Below are 14,845 nucleotides of genomic sequence, written 5' to 3' on the forward strand. Positions count from 1 at the left end.
CTCTCGCAGATGTAATAGTATTTGTATTTGCATTTGTATTTGAGTGCTGTAAGAGAAAAAGAGAAAAAAAAAATTACTTATCTATCAGAGTCTGTTTTGGTTGCCAAAACTTCGGGGTGGGGGGTAAGCACATATGAAAAATTTGGCTTTCGTCGCTGTATTCACCTGTTTGTCGAAAACGACCGAACGTATCTATGCGAAGGCGAAAGCCAACTTCTCAGCTATGTATGTCTACTTCTCCGGTATTGTTTTACTACTTTTCAATTGCTTTTAAGTATACTTTTTTCCCCTATTTCTGTGTGGTTGCTTGCTTGCTGTGTTTTGTTTTTTTCTCTTTTTCTTTTTTATTTGTATATATAAAGTATATATTCTGTTATAATTAGCGTTACAAAAAATCTTCCTTTTTTTTATATTTCATTTATCATTAATTTAATTAGTATTGGTTTCTTTTTCTTCGTCTTCGTCTTCTTTTGCTTCTGTATCTTGTATTATTATCAAATTATAAAAAGTTGCTCTTTGTTTTTTTTTTTTGTTTTTTTTTTTGTTCATTTTTAAGTGCGTATTTTGACATTTCATACGGAATCTTCTCTTTCTTTTTGTCAACTGCTTTCTTTTTAAATATACTTATTTTTATTTATGTTTCTCTTAAACTGTTGTTGTTTGACTTATATGCTTTTATGGTTTTATTATTCTTTTTTCTTGTTTATGCATACATATAAAAAAGGAATTATGAATAATATAATAAAAATCACAAAAAACGTTTGGGTGTTTCTCTCTTCGTTTTTCTTGCTCTCGGTTTATCTTGACGACGATCTAAAGTCCAGTTTAGACCAAATTGTATTCCTTTAGATTTGATTGGAGTATAGTATCCTTAACAGCTGCAAACACAAATCGTATATTTTCCGTATCTAAATCAAAATGAAATACATTGTTAATAATAAGTCATTGAAAAAGGGAAAAGAAAATTGGAAAAACAAAAAAAAAAAAAAAAGGAACAAATAAGAAAAGAATATTTGCTAGTGGCCAAACTATTGACAGCGACCGCTTTTATCTCGGAGAAGGTGAAAAAAAATGCAATTATCTTCCCCTAGAATTTAGGGCACGATGAGCAAAAAACTTTTTTTTTTTTTTGTATTTTGATCAATTTGGCCTGGCCGATTTTCAATAATTAACCTGCGTGCACCTCGGCTTATGATGTACTACATGTGGTTTTTCATTCACCTTCAATATCAACGGGCGTGCAAGAACTTCCGAATTTTATAAAATTTTGCCAAAAAGGAATGTTTACGACACATGATGCTGCAGACGGACGCATTAGACATGCGATTCGTATTTTCATACTGACCAAGAATGTAATTACTTTGTAGGGTCTATCTATAGAAATTTCTTCTGTTTGATGTAATCCTTTCGACTTTTTAATTGTAAAGCTAACTTTCGGTGGTAAAGACATAGACCTAAAAAAAAAAGAAAAACAAGTGAAATGTGTACGGCTCTACCGTTGCTCATGTAACTTTTTAAAACAAAGCGTCTTGTTGGAAGTGGTCGAAAAAACGTTCCGATCCAGCTATCCGATTTCAATAGAACTCGTCGTTGGGTGAACACATATCAGTTTATCGAATTTAATCAAAATATTTCAAAACTTTGCGCCCTGTACGTAACACATAAGAAAACAATATAGGCAGATGAATAGATAAGCTTAGATCGATGCAAAAAGTTATTTGATTCAGAATGTATATTAGATCGGTGTAATGAGATGTGCCTTTATCTCAAGGCCTTCTGAGTATTGGATACATCTACACAAACTTTATGTACCCCTATATATGCATTACAAGTGATATAGGGTATAAAAAATAAATTGCATTCGCCTTAACGAAGGTAGAAAATAGCCTCTCAGGCGCGTCCTATTTATTGTTCATAATGAGCTATATTTGACCAAAATTGGATTTCCTTAAAGTGGTTAACGATGAAATGTCGAAAAAAGCACACAGATGGTGAACTATTTCAATTATCATTCTTTCTTATCAATATTTGTTGTAGAGTAATCTTTAGACAGATCCGAACAATTTACAGTTTTTTAGGGCATGCGTGCAGGAATAGCCACCAGCAATAGTTACATTAACCGTAGCCGCATAAACGTTTTGCATTTCTTAACCGAAATAGAACGGTTGAATCATCGCAGATATGTCACAAGTGAGTCTTAAACATTGTAAGCATTTTTGTGGTTTTCGTGAGCACAGTGACCAGAGTTGCTTGTTGTATATGAAAATTGGTATCAGAGAGAGTCTCATTTTGACTACTGCTCCGAAATACCCAAAAACAAGAGTTGAAAAATTAGACAAGAAGAAGCATTGTCCGCGTTAACGGCTAATGACCGGTCACTGGACGCCAGAACATGTCTGCAAGCAGCGTATGTTAAAATGCAAATGACCTCGGTAGGCATATTTTTACAGAACAAAATTCACATATGTTTGTCACCTCCTTGTTTACAAATTATTATAAGTCAAACTTTTCAGCGAGCGCTTGATTATTACGGATACCTTGCGTGCATTGAAATCAATTTTTCATTTACTTTAGGTTAGATCGTCTATTTCCGGTCTACGAGTTGGAATCCTCCAAGCCACGTGCATACTCTCTTTAAGAAAGGGATATCTTTGAAAAAATTTTAGAGATATAGATCTGAATCATGCAAAGATTCAATGAACACATCTTTGGTTAGCAGAGGGGACACGAAAATTTAATTTAAGGAGCAGAGATAAGCAGTTTGAATAGCCTTTTAATAATGTTTCGATGAAAGCAGTGAAGCTTGAAAAATGCAGGGAGTATTAGGGCCTGTACGCGACATTAGAAAGGAGCCAAACGCAATCGACTTCCCTAGTTCTTCGGCGTCAGTAGGTCTTTGGAAAAAGAAAACATTATTATTAATCACAAACGGAAAACCGAGAACCGACTTTGGTATCAGTATCTCCCAGTACAGCTGTCTCAGTTTGTTTATATCCGCACACAAAAGTATAATTCTATGGTTTCCGATAACACAGGGGTTAAATAGGAAACAGTACCCGGCGCCCATTAGTGAGACAAACAGTCCCCGTCAATTGGGAGATCACATTATTCAAAAAGCGATCCACCTGTGTTCCGGAGTCATTCTCCGCGCAAAAATTCTGCCATCAGTAGTTCTGAGCGAAAGATGTTCCTACGTGGACCGATGTTTCTGTGGACACCTGATTCTCATGATCCGCTCATGATCTTTGACCGATAAAGATCTTGAAGATACTATAAGCTCTCAAAATCACTATTCGAACATAAACTTGAACTGCGTAATGGCAACTCTTCTCGAGGCCATAAGAAAGCCGACGCCTTAAGAAAGCCGATTATGCTGAAAACAGTGGACAACCAAAAGCGGTGGACATACTAGACAACGTCAGTTTTTATTTGTTTTTAAAGGTTAATTCCTATATTTACATGCCTGTCGATGGCGATACCATTAACTTTTTGCACTGAATAAGGCACTTTTCCACAAGGAAATAAGCCATGATGAAAACTACTAGAGATTGTATTAATATTTTACAAAAGTCCATTACTGATAAATTTTTTAAGCACTGCTCCCTAGTTCAGGATTCCATCTCCCTTGCAGCAACTTGGGGAATGGATTGAACAACGAAGATCGGCATTCAACGACTGAATCCCATTCACGGCGTTGGCAATTGTTGGGTCTTTCAAATAGAGATAATAGACCTGTACATCTCGTAATGATAATGTTCAGATTTCACACATCCATATCCACAATCCAAGCCCTAGTTGAATACAGATTAATATCAACATACAAGACATACTAATTGCTGATTGCCGCGATACCAATAGGCTGCATTACTTGAGCGACGTATATGTAAACATCTTCCAGATGCCTGAGACTTCTACGTGCCTGCACAGTAAACCCTGAGCAAAACAATTCTAATGGGTTATTCCATGGGTTATCCAATTTTATCAAGAAAATAACGCTTCTAACCATTAAATGGAATCAAGTTCCGAAACTTGCCCGGCGTGAACACCAAGCAATTAGCAAAACAAAAACAGTGGATTGTATTATCTACGCCCACTGAGTCTTACCAAAGCGATTCAATAGCCAAAACTTGCAATATGTGCAAATAAAAAAATCAGGGGCCGGTTTACAGTCGAGCTATCTAACACGATACGATCGCATTTGAAGTTGATGGCACTCTTTCTTATCGAGCTGGCTTTCTCATTCGTTATATTTACATAAACGACTATTTGTGATATCATAAGTGCTTGTAGAACAATACAACTCAATTCCTGTTAACGAGAACTATCAATCTAAAGGGAAAATTTGACATCGTCTCCAAGTTAAGTAGGTTATGTTGCCTAAAGTAGAGGCAGTTATTAATGTTCAATACGAAATTGCACTCGCATGCGATAAAGAAAGAATTCAAGAAATGAAGCATAAAATAACTTTGAACGTCGTAGACTCAAGAAAACAAATTTAGTTGGTTAACGTTACGTCAGAAATGACTGTACTATGCACTTGCAAAGGTTGCGGAATGGTTAGCTGCCGAAGAAGCACAGGGGATAGATATAATACGATGGAAATGGCATACATTAGGCAGAGAAGAATGATTGTTGTTAGAAGAAAAAGAATTCAAAAATCGTGCCTTACATTGGATGCATACTAGGGAAATTACGAAAACATAGCGGACGTGAAATGAACCAATTAACTGCTCATAAGTATACAGGTCATGAGAAAAGTATAAACAAGGGTAAGACGAGTATATCCGTCATGAGTAGTAATTAGCGACAATTTATGCGCAAACTCAAATGCATTCGACATGTTTGAAATATTGAAGGTGAGGCCAAGTCGAAATAAAAGGGAGGCTTACTTAAATATCGAATATGTAACACAGCTACCTAGTCAAGTACATATTGGCGTTCAACTTGCGAATCGCTTTCCAAAGACAGCGAAACAGTTGCACTGAACTGATTAACATTTGAGCGTTGAGCGTAGCGTTTTTATTATTATTATTTTTTTTTATGAATAAAACAATAGACAAATTTTAATGCATTTATTATTCCTTGTTTTCTTCTTGGTCATATAGTACATAGGATATATTTTAGAATAATTAAATTTTTTTTTTTTTTTTTTTTTTTTTTTACTAATTTGATATAATTTCATTTTCATAAATTAGCCAATGATTACTTAGAATGAGTCATAGTGGACAATTGAAGTGGCGGTGAGTAAAAGTAGAAAAAGGAAACCAGAAAATACTTAACCCAAATTGAATTCCTTAAGAGCATTTTGCATAATGGTATCCTTGACGGCGCAAAATACAAGTTTAATATTTTCAGTATCTGTTTTAAAGAGCGACATACACAAACAGCATACGAATTCCAGAATTCACGCAGAGTAAAAAAGTGAAGATAAGGACAAACATTAAATTATTTCATATCATATAAAAAGAAAAATGATTACCGACGAGCAACAATACTACTGCCATAAAAGCAATTTCTGGCGAAATGTAAATGAAGGACAAAGTAACCGTAAACTACTGTAGAAAGCATTTGTAAAATAAAATAAATATTCCCTTATTATACGCCTTACCACAGAGAATTTTCAAATTCGAGGTGCACAGAGATCATCTTTAAAAGAACTTTTTTTGTACAAAAAAAAAAAAAAAAAAAAAAACAGTGTGTAATGGGTATGTGGTGTAAGAATTCTTCGGGAATTTCTTCTTCACTTACCTGTAGCACATGTAAAATGAGAATAAATGATTTTTTCAGAATCGGGATTTAAATCTACAAACATACGCAATATAAACTCACGGGCGGCTATAGCGTCTCTTTGTGGACCTATAAGCAAATTTTTAAGGAATATATTATCTATAATGTACAACAACAAATAGCAGCATATAATAAAAAATAAATAAAAGCATTTTTCTAATGTCACACACGTTATAGCGATAATTTTCCCATAAAAGGAAAGAGAAAATAAAAGCTCTGCACACTTAATTATTTAATATGAAGATCTCATGATTTTACTACTTCACGCTGATCTGCAATAAATTTTTCAAATTTTACTTTTGTACCCAACATGTCGAGAAATAATAGTCTGTCAAAATTTCAAAATTTGTTACAATTTCAACAATCAAGCTCGCAGATGAACATCCGGAATCCACTCTCTGAAATTCATACAACTATAGCAACTTTTCATATATATATTTCTAAATGATTTATGGCCTAAAAAGTAAGAAATCATCTGAAATTGGACGTGTGCGTGCACCTAAACGCAAGATTAGGTTTTTTGTCAAATCACATCACTCAATAAGTCTCTGTTCTGGCAATATGTGCCAACACTCTTGACAGACCCGTACGATTTGTGGATAGTAGCAACCTTCAAACGATACCTATCAAGATTTTATGATATTTACAAGTTACAGTTGTTTTAGTGACACTGCTCATATGGACGGTTTTCGCCGATTGCTGTCCACTTGACTAACTGCCAATTTGACTTTGACGTGTGTCACCATATTGTCATACCTCGCATGAAAAATCCTTGTCATTATATGTTGTTGTCGAAAGTGAGCAGACATGGCGTCCACTTCTCATGGACATATGTTTTGAAAAAATTCTACAATAAGTTTTTACGCTGGTGGGTACAAAATGTTTCGCTTTTAAAGCGAAAACATTTTTCTTATTTTTTTTAATAGATAAATAAAATTAACCTGTGGCTGTAGTAAAATGAGAGTAACATTGACGATCAGGATCAGGATTTGCTGCTAAATATTTTTTTAATACAAACTGTTTGGCGGCAGCGTGATCGCATTTAGGACCTTTTGCAATGATTATTTTTTAAGTTTCTCATTAAACAATAACCAAAAAAAAAAAACAACTTTCATTAAGAAAGCAATAGCAAAGAAAACTTACCATCGTATTCAGGAAAATAGTCCACCAAATGCGAATACATAATTTTTTCTTCTAACAAGTCTTTCTTATTTAAGAAAAGAATAACGGATGAGTTTTGGAACCATGGATACGTAATTATAGTTCTAAATAAAGCTTTTGATTCTTCCATACGATTCTGTTCGAATAGAAGAAAGAAAATTGCGTAAATTGAAAAAAGAACGTAAAAGAAATTAATTGATTCTCTTAATGCAAACCTCGTTATCAGATTCGAATAAAATTTGATCATATTCCGATAGGGCAACCAAAAATATAATGGATGTTACGTTTTCAAAGCAATGAATCCATTTTCTTCTCTCCGAACGCTGGCCGCCTACGTCTACCATTCTATTGAATATTGAAAATTTTTTTTTAATTGAAATAATTAATTTTTTTTTTTAAGAAAAATATGAAAAATTAATTTAATTTAACAACACAGGCTTGAAATTTTAACAAACACATAAAAAGCATTTTTTACTTTCAAATTTCTCTACAATTTCAATGACAATAATGGGAGATTTGAAGCGATTGTTTTTTTTTTTTTTTACTTTCTCTAGCATATAAATCCTAGCAGAGCGTCATACATTTTATCTTAAAAGATGGGATTTCGAAAATGTGAAAAAAAATACCTAAACACAATGCCATCCAAATCGAATGGATATTCGAGTATACCGGTAGTAGGAACACGAGCACGCAGAATATCTTGTTCAGTCGGTAAATAATCTGGTAGCTCGATACGTGGTAGATCACTTAAATAGCTAAATTAAATAATTTTAATAAAATTTAAATCTATTTCCCGTAATATTAGAAAAATTCTCTTTCGAAGAGACCGTCCAGTCACAATGAAAAAATTAAAATTAAGAAAATAACCAGATGATGAAAAGAATCCCTTAATATCGTAGATGTGTTGTTGTCTTTAAAATCGAGCATATAATAGGAATATCGTCATTTTTTTCATTTTGTAAAAAGCAAAGAAATTTTTTGTCCATTTCTAAAAGCAAAACAAGTGAAAACACTATAGGGAAATGCAGCATTCTATTAAGTATCCTACACGACTTCGTTTAGTACAGTTATTCACCGCATAACCACTTTTAAAAATACGACTTTACGTGGGGAACGATCGAAAAGTGGTGTATTTTCATTAACGTTTGTCCTTGGGCCAAAAGATGTTGGCGCATTAAATTTCATCAAAATACCTTAAAATTTGGGAACCGAAGGTTGAACACAAGAGAAGAAGATGGACAGACGAGTTAAAATCGATTCAGAAAGTGATCGGTATAATAAGAAGTGGACCGATCTCAAACGGTTTTGGTTATTGTGCACATTCGCACAATATACTCTTGTACTCCCAGCGGGTGTAGGGTATAAAAGCGAAGCGAGCCTTCACTTTATTTGTGCAATTTCAAAAAGTGTTTTTTTATAGCTTGGCGCTCTTACTTTCTTTCACATGTGAGAAAGGTTAATATTTTCATTTCTTTTGAGAAAATCTAATAATATTATCCCATTTGGGCGTAAAGAGATCTCTTATCCCTTGAAGGAATAATATGCCGATGAAGAATTAACATTTTTATAGGTTTCAAGGGATTTGCAGTGGTTAAGAAAACCTCCCAGAATCCCAGCTAATTATATGCACACTTTTTATTCGCATAAATATGCGATTTTTTGTACAGGTGCTAAAGCCCGTAGATTGCGCATACAAATTTTTGTACGTTAAGCTACTGCAGTTTATGAGTAATAAGCAACAATTCAATTTTTTTTTTCCTTTCGAACAAAAGAGGTGTTCTCATTTTACTTGGTACCGTGAACATATTCTTCCACCAATTTCGCCCATCGTGTACGTGCAAGAACTTTCAATGGTTCTGCTAAATTTCAAGTCAATGCCTTAACTTAATTTTTGCGGCCAGGAGAACGTTTACAACACACATCACATAGATAGACGGACGGACATGCGACTTAGAATTTAATGTTGATCGAGTATGTGTACACTTTGTGGGATCTATGATGCTTCCCTCCAAGTGTTTTGACAAAATGAATATATCCCTCATCCTTTGGTGATGGGTAAAAAAAAAAAACACTTTGCAATTTTTACGTAACCAATATTTTGGGTGTGAATATCTGATCTGAACACATCTGACAACCTACAGAAAATATAGTTTTGCCTAAATAAGTATAGTCTTAGTACGTTTTAATTTTCATCTATTAGGTTAAAGTAGAAGATGGCAACGATTCCAGCCAAGAGGGATATAAATCTGTTGCTTTTTCAATTTGATATACGATATATATCTCTTGGTTTTTTTACATTTCTCATAAGAAAACATATATAATTTTTTGTTGCAATTTTTCTTTTATATTAGGTCGAGTCATAAGTAACTTGCGTTTTTTTATCAGACTTTTATTTTGTTTCCGTTGAATCAAAAAATTATATTAATTTAACAGTTGATTGTGAGGTAAGCCGTTTTGCTATAACTCTTGTTGATTGGCGTGGATTTTGGTCTAATATTGCCTTTAAAAGATTGTCCTTTATGGTCGTACCCCTAGAACGGAATTTTGCAAACCAATTTCTAGCTGCCCGACCAGTTGTCAGTTCTTCACCTTATACGCTGCAGATTTTTTCAGCTGTCATCTTAACGCTATGGCCTTGTTTAAATTCCCAAAGCATTACATGTCAAATATTCACTTTTTGACTCTTCATTGCAGAGCTTAAGAAAAATGCTCGAACGTAACATACACGACATAAAACACTTGATAGAAGACTAACTGGATCATCTCATCTATAGAGTGAAAATAATATCTCGCCTATTTCGGTGACTTATGGTGGATAAACACGGACATTGGATTCTACCTAGCTGGATCGGAAATTACTTATGCCTCAACCTAATTTATCAGCAACATTAGTTTCAGATTTCGAAGTCCATATCTAAAGAGAGTTTTATTTACGAAATCTTCTGAAATATATAAAACATGCAAATTTCGAAGAAAAATTAACAATTTGAACAGAACGTAAACATGCTTGAGAAGACGAGTGTTAGAAATAAGGGCAAAGTTATAATTAAAGTGTAGAAAGAGAAGGAAAATAGAATATACCTAAAACGTATTTCTTCTAAATCGAAAGGATATTCAATGATCCCCGTTGTCGGCACACGAACACGTAATATATCCTGCACCGTTGGTAAATAGTCAGGTTGAGCCACACGATCAAGATCCATTAGATAACTAAAGAGATTATTATATCGAAAAGTATAATATAATTAAAATGATAATAATATATATGCATGGAGAGAAGAGATCAGTATAAACGTCCAATTGTCCAATTTGAAAGAATTCATTCAAGTCAAGATATAACTTACTATTTAGCTGAATCTGTCAATTGATATTCTCTTCGTCGATCGTAGCACTCTTGTATACCCGTATCATCCCATAACGTTTTAATGGCTGACAAATATGGATCTTCAAATGTAGTTACTGTTTCGTAATCAATGCTCATAATGAGGGCAGCAAGTTCCTGAAATTTCCACAAAAAAAAAAAAAAAAAAAAAAAAATAAAAATATATATATATATATATATAACATAAAGGTAAAACATATACATACACTATGTTCTTCTTTGCCATAGGAAATTCGTAACATATCCATAGCTTTGATCATCGACTGCATCGCCATGAATATATTTTGAAAGACTAATTTTATATAACCACGTTTATCTTCATCCGAATAACCGCTTCCGTGAATAATACGCATCTGTTTGATAAATGTGGATTTACCCGATTCACCGGTACCTGTGCATAAATAAGAATACAATTTTATTTCTATTATTATTATTATTATTATTTTTTCATTTATCTAAAACATTTTTTTAACGAAAAACATAATTTCGGTTTATTCTTAAGTGCATATATAATAACACATGTATCGCTTAATAACTTGGATTCATTTTATGTTTACAAAAATACACTCTTATGGTTTCCAAAACAAAATCAACGCTTGCAGTAAAAATATATATAAATTTATTCATTTATTCGGTTGTGTGTGTGGGTGTGTGTGTGTACGCGTGCTTTTGTGTACATACGTTTAGTACTCACCCTACGGAACAATAACATATGTAAGTAAATTCAATTAACACACAAATATTAAGAAATTAAATAAAAATCGATGTAAACTTAACTTATGAGAGCTGAGTCATATTCAGTTACACTACAGGCAGTCGATCCCTCCTCTCCCTTAAGGCAGAACATTTTGACGAACACAATGTTCTAATTGGACGTTTCTGAAGGTAAGGAGGATTTTTTTTTCTTATTACTCTGCACCACTTGTGGTGTTGTGCGGTAAAAAACATTTGAGATTGAACCATCGTTTATTATATCACTTGTTTCGGGATCAGTTTCTGAATCATTTTAAGTACGTCTGTCCCTCGGTCCGTCTTGTCCTTATTATGTGCTCAGTCTACAGTCCGCTAGTTCTAAGGTATTTTATTAATAACATATGGTACACAAACATGTTTTGGGTCAACGACAAATGCCACTGAAAATGGTTCGGATCGGACCACTTTTTCAACTGCTTCCCATATAATAGTAGTAGGCTGACGTAGGTTAGTGTTTTTACTTGTTTTTATTATCTTTATTTAATATATATATTTTTTTTCAATTAGTTGAAGTTTCTTCTTTCGTTGCACCTAAGTGACCTAATCCGTCGTCTTATTACTTTCTAAGATTACTATTGTAAGATAGCTAAGGTTTCAAATGTTGATCTGAAGGAGTACACACTTCTGACGATGTCTGCATACTATGAAGTTAAGTCCAAACCATTTCAGTGTTCCTTAATTTTGCATCAATTCACCTGAACAAACAAATTGCGAGAGAAAGGAGCAAATTTTTGCATAACGAGTGGCGAGAAGACGAAAAATTTTAAATCAAGTTCATCAGTTTGCAATTTACTGCATATGTGATTAAGTTTGGTAGGATTTTCAAGAGAAGGCAAGAGAAAGAGACGAGAAGAACAAGAGAGGATTGGATAAGATTGTGCTAGATGGATAATGTCGCGTCATCTTCCTATCAAGGCGACAGTATCTTGTTCGTTTTTTTGCCTTCCTCGCGACTTATGTGTGTGTTGTCGGGAAGGATTATTTTTCCAGTTCTATAGGAAGGAAAGGCGACAGTCGATGAAAAAGTGACTACTCGTAGTAATCCAAAGCTTAGAAAATATTAATCCAAGCGGGAGAAACTATTTAATAGTCAAATCGAAGAATCGAATCAGGGCAGTACATGCTCATACTTCGTCATCTGAATGAGAAATTAGGCGAACAACTGGTTCAATCAATGAAGGCGAAGAGATCAAAACTAGTGAAAACAGCGCATGTCTGCATATTGCAAAACTTACTCAAGGAATGTGAATACGGTACCCAAAGTGTCCTAGTAATCCAAAAAGGAACTTGTTACAAGGGTGTGTTAAGTTTGTGCGGATGTATTTAACACCCGGAAGGGCTTGATATAGAATCACCTTTTGCTACACCGCTCGATTCAGAATTACACGTTAAATCGATTTAAGCTTGTCTGTCCATCTGTCCGCTTTGTTTTTTTGTGTCTACAGGCTCGAAAAGTTTAAATATTTTAATGGAATTTAGTACACAAAAATGTTTCGGCCCATTTCGTCCATTTTTCGACCACTTCGCGTATACTGCGTTGTTTTGAAAAGTCATTATATTGAAGGCCGCTGCGAGATATATAATGGTAGACCGTGGTCTCCTTCAAAGTTTTTACTGTTTTAACATCAGATTTTGGGCAAAACCATAATTTATCGAAAAGAAAAAAAATGAGTAAAAAAAAATGGAGTAAAATTGTAAATTTAAAAAGTGTTCTTATTATCTTTCAATATCTGGGGAAAGATTGACTCTTATCGATTATTTAGGGAATTCGAGGGGATGGCAATAAAAAGACATATATTATTTTTCTTCTTCTTCTTCGGTTATTTAAAAATAAATATGCTTACGTTTGCACGTTAAAACTTACCCAATAGCAAAAGCTTGAGTTCTCTTCGCGCATCACGTTTATCCCTACGCAGTTGGCGTTCGATTTCTTGATTGATGCGTTTCTGTTCTTTGGCCTCTTCCGACAAACAGCACTCCATACTAACTAAATTTAAAGCCGCTTACGCTGCTTAGAAGCCGCCTCAGGTTGTTTAGATGATTTTTAATTATTGTAATTAATAATTATTACGTATATTGAATGATTGAAATGTTCCGGAAATTGTTTTCCTTCCTCCTTTCGCCTTGTATTTATTTATTTCTTTTTCACCTATTAAACTTTTATAATTAATTATTTGAGTATATTCGTGGGCGCTTGTCAATATTCTATCAATTGGAACTATTTTGACCTTTATTTGATTACTTTAAATAGCAATGGAACGGCGGTAAGGATGTGATGATGAGAGATTGATGAAGTCCAACGTTTACTTATTCTCGTTCGTTCTTTCTCCTTCTTTCTCTTTCTCTCTTGCGCTCTATACTTCTTTTTTTTTTGCTTTGCGTTTTCGCTTCTAATGCCAGCTGAGGAATAGCATTCACAGTAGTATTGAATAGATTGATTATCGGTTTGATTTACTGCTGACTGGCTGGCTGACTTGGTTGGTTACGAAGTTCAAAAGAATGCTAAAGCATTGCTTGCTATTACTTTTTTATTTTCTTTGCTTCCCCTCCGTTGCTTTTCTTTTATAATTATTTTGATATTTTCAATTAGTTTCAAGTTCTGTTAAAGTTTACGCTTAATGCTGGTGCCAAAGTCCTTTCAGGCATTGAATGCTGGAGACGTTTTTTATTGTTGTTGTAACTTCTGCTGCTGCTGTTGTTGTTGCTGCTGCTGCTGCTGTTACTGTTTTGTTATCATTTACTTTTAATAGTTTTAATATTGTTTGTTTGCTTATTTGTTTGTTTATTTGTTTGTTGTTATTGGTTATGTCGTCTTCCTAAAATGATGATCACTGATAGTAGTTCAACAAATTCCATAAAACCTCTAAAATAGAATAAAAGAAGAATAAGAAAAAATGTTATATCATTTACTTATTTATTACATTTCCGTTTTCAAATTTCGTTACTGATTGTTATAAAATTTGTGTAAATTTTATCGAATTACTTTGTCTCCCGCTTAATTGCATCGAACCACATTGACGGAGTGAGCTTTACCTAGTGACTAGGATTGGATTTTTTTTGTGGTTTTCTTGTTTTGAGAAAAACAAATTTTCAACACACTTTCCAATAAGTTAAGGTGCCCGCCCTACCTTCACCTCTACCTTTCTTGAACCGAAGCGAAGAAAAAAAAAATAAATAAATAGAAAGCTAGTATAAGGCCTGAGAAAGAGAAACGTTCGCTATTCATTGAAACGATTTGTTATTTTTGTTTTCCGCAGCTTTTCTTTTTCTAAAGGCTACATTTTCCAGCTATTAATATAGAAATGTAAGGCTTCTTCTCTTGGTAAATGAAAATTTGTCGCGTTCACCGGGGAGGGAGAGGTTGCTTTCGTAGCTAGGCACTCTGACGTATGATTCCTATTTCCGTATATCGAATCTCTCTCGTGCATAATAAACAATAGGTTCGAAATTTTAAGCAATACATACATCACCATTAAGGCATAGGGAAAGGCATGATAATCCAATTGTATTTGAACTTCGGCCATTGTCTACCAACTGCAAGGTTCTTATAAAGTTGAACAAGACACATTATTATATGTTGTTAATAATGTGTTATACTACTGTTAAGAGAATATATTTTTTTACAAAGCAATAATCTATAAACAAAATTTACTTTTGTTGGTCAGGTTTAAGTGGAATCTTTGACACCTCTTTGCCTATTTATGCAGTAATTTTTAAAAAATATACCATCTTTATGGGTCTTAACTTACTTTGGAATTGCTC

The 14,845-nt window shown here is 33.8% G+C and overlaps 1 protein-coding gene and 2 long non-coding RNA genes across 7 annotated transcripts in view; all 3 read right to left on the reverse strand.

Moving 5' to 3' along the window:
- Positions 1–466, reverse strand: LOC119637036. The gene is made up of 2 exons (XR_005247203.1): positions 166–466; positions 1–46 (listed from the first exon to the last, which is right to left on the reverse strand). It is a non-coding gene; the product is annotated as an uncharacterized LOC119637036 (long non-coding RNA).
- A 217-nt stretch (positions 467–683) lies between these two features.
- LOC119637038 (G protein alpha q subunit) lies at positions 684–13,805 on the reverse strand. Of its 5 annotated transcripts, XM_038032817.1 has the most exons (9): positions 12,948–13,805; positions 10,537–10,721; positions 10,293–10,447; positions 10,030–10,158; positions 7,575–7,703; positions 7,164–7,293; positions 6,931–7,084; positions 5,749–5,856; positions 5,154–5,358 (listed from the first exon to the last, which is right to left on the reverse strand). In XM_038032817.1, exons 1-9 carry the CDS (start codon positions 13,063–13,065, stop codon positions 5,276–5,278), a joined length of 1,191 nt encoding a protein of 396 aa, XP_037888745.1. In that variant the 5' UTR covers positions 13,066–13,805; the 3' UTR covers positions 5,154–5,275. The 5 variants fall into 5 exon arrangements, with proteins under 5 accessions (XP_037888741.1, XP_037888743.1, XP_037888745.1 ...); XM_038032813.1 differs by lacking the exons at positions 5,154–5,358; positions 10,030–10,158 and adding an exon at positions 684–908 and having other exon boundaries at positions 12,948–13,065; XM_038032815.1 differs by lacking the exons at positions 5,154–5,358; positions 7,575–7,703 and adding an exon at positions 826–908 and having other exon boundaries at positions 12,948–13,065.
- Positions 13,806–13,852: 47 nt separating this feature from the next.
- LOC119637039 overlaps positions 13,853–14,845 on the reverse strand; it is a 17,905-nt gene continuing 16,912 nt past the window's right edge. The window contains exon 2 of the long non-coding RNA XR_005247204.1: positions 13,853–13,946. This is a non-coding gene — a long non-coding RNA (uncharacterized LOC119637039). The remainder of the gene's footprint in view (positions 13,947–14,845) is intronic.

The sequence above is a fragment of the Glossina fuscipes genome, unplaced genomic scaffold, assembly GCF_014805625.2.
Source record: "Glossina fuscipes isolate IAEA_lab_2018 unplaced genomic scaffold, Yale_Gfus_2 42, whole genome shotgun sequence".
In the NCBI taxonomy this organism is placed as follows: Eukaryota; Metazoa; Arthropoda; class Insecta; order Diptera; family Glossinidae; genus Glossina; species Glossina fuscipes.

Bases quoted from the DNA above. Each gene is read 5' to 3' on its own strand.
- LOC119637038 (XM_038032817.1), bottom strand. From the start codon at position 13,065: ATGGAGTGCTGTTTGTCGGAAGAGGCCAAAGAACAGAAACGCATCAAT. The intron at 10,722-12,947 runs GTAAGTTTTAAC...ATTTATGCACAG, and splicing joins ACTCAAGCTTTTGCTATTGG to GTACCGGTGAATCGGGTAAA. The intron at 5,359-5,748 runs GTAAGTGAAGAA...TCTTTAAAACAG, and splicing joins TCATTTTACATGTGCTACAG to ATACTGAAAATATTAAACTT.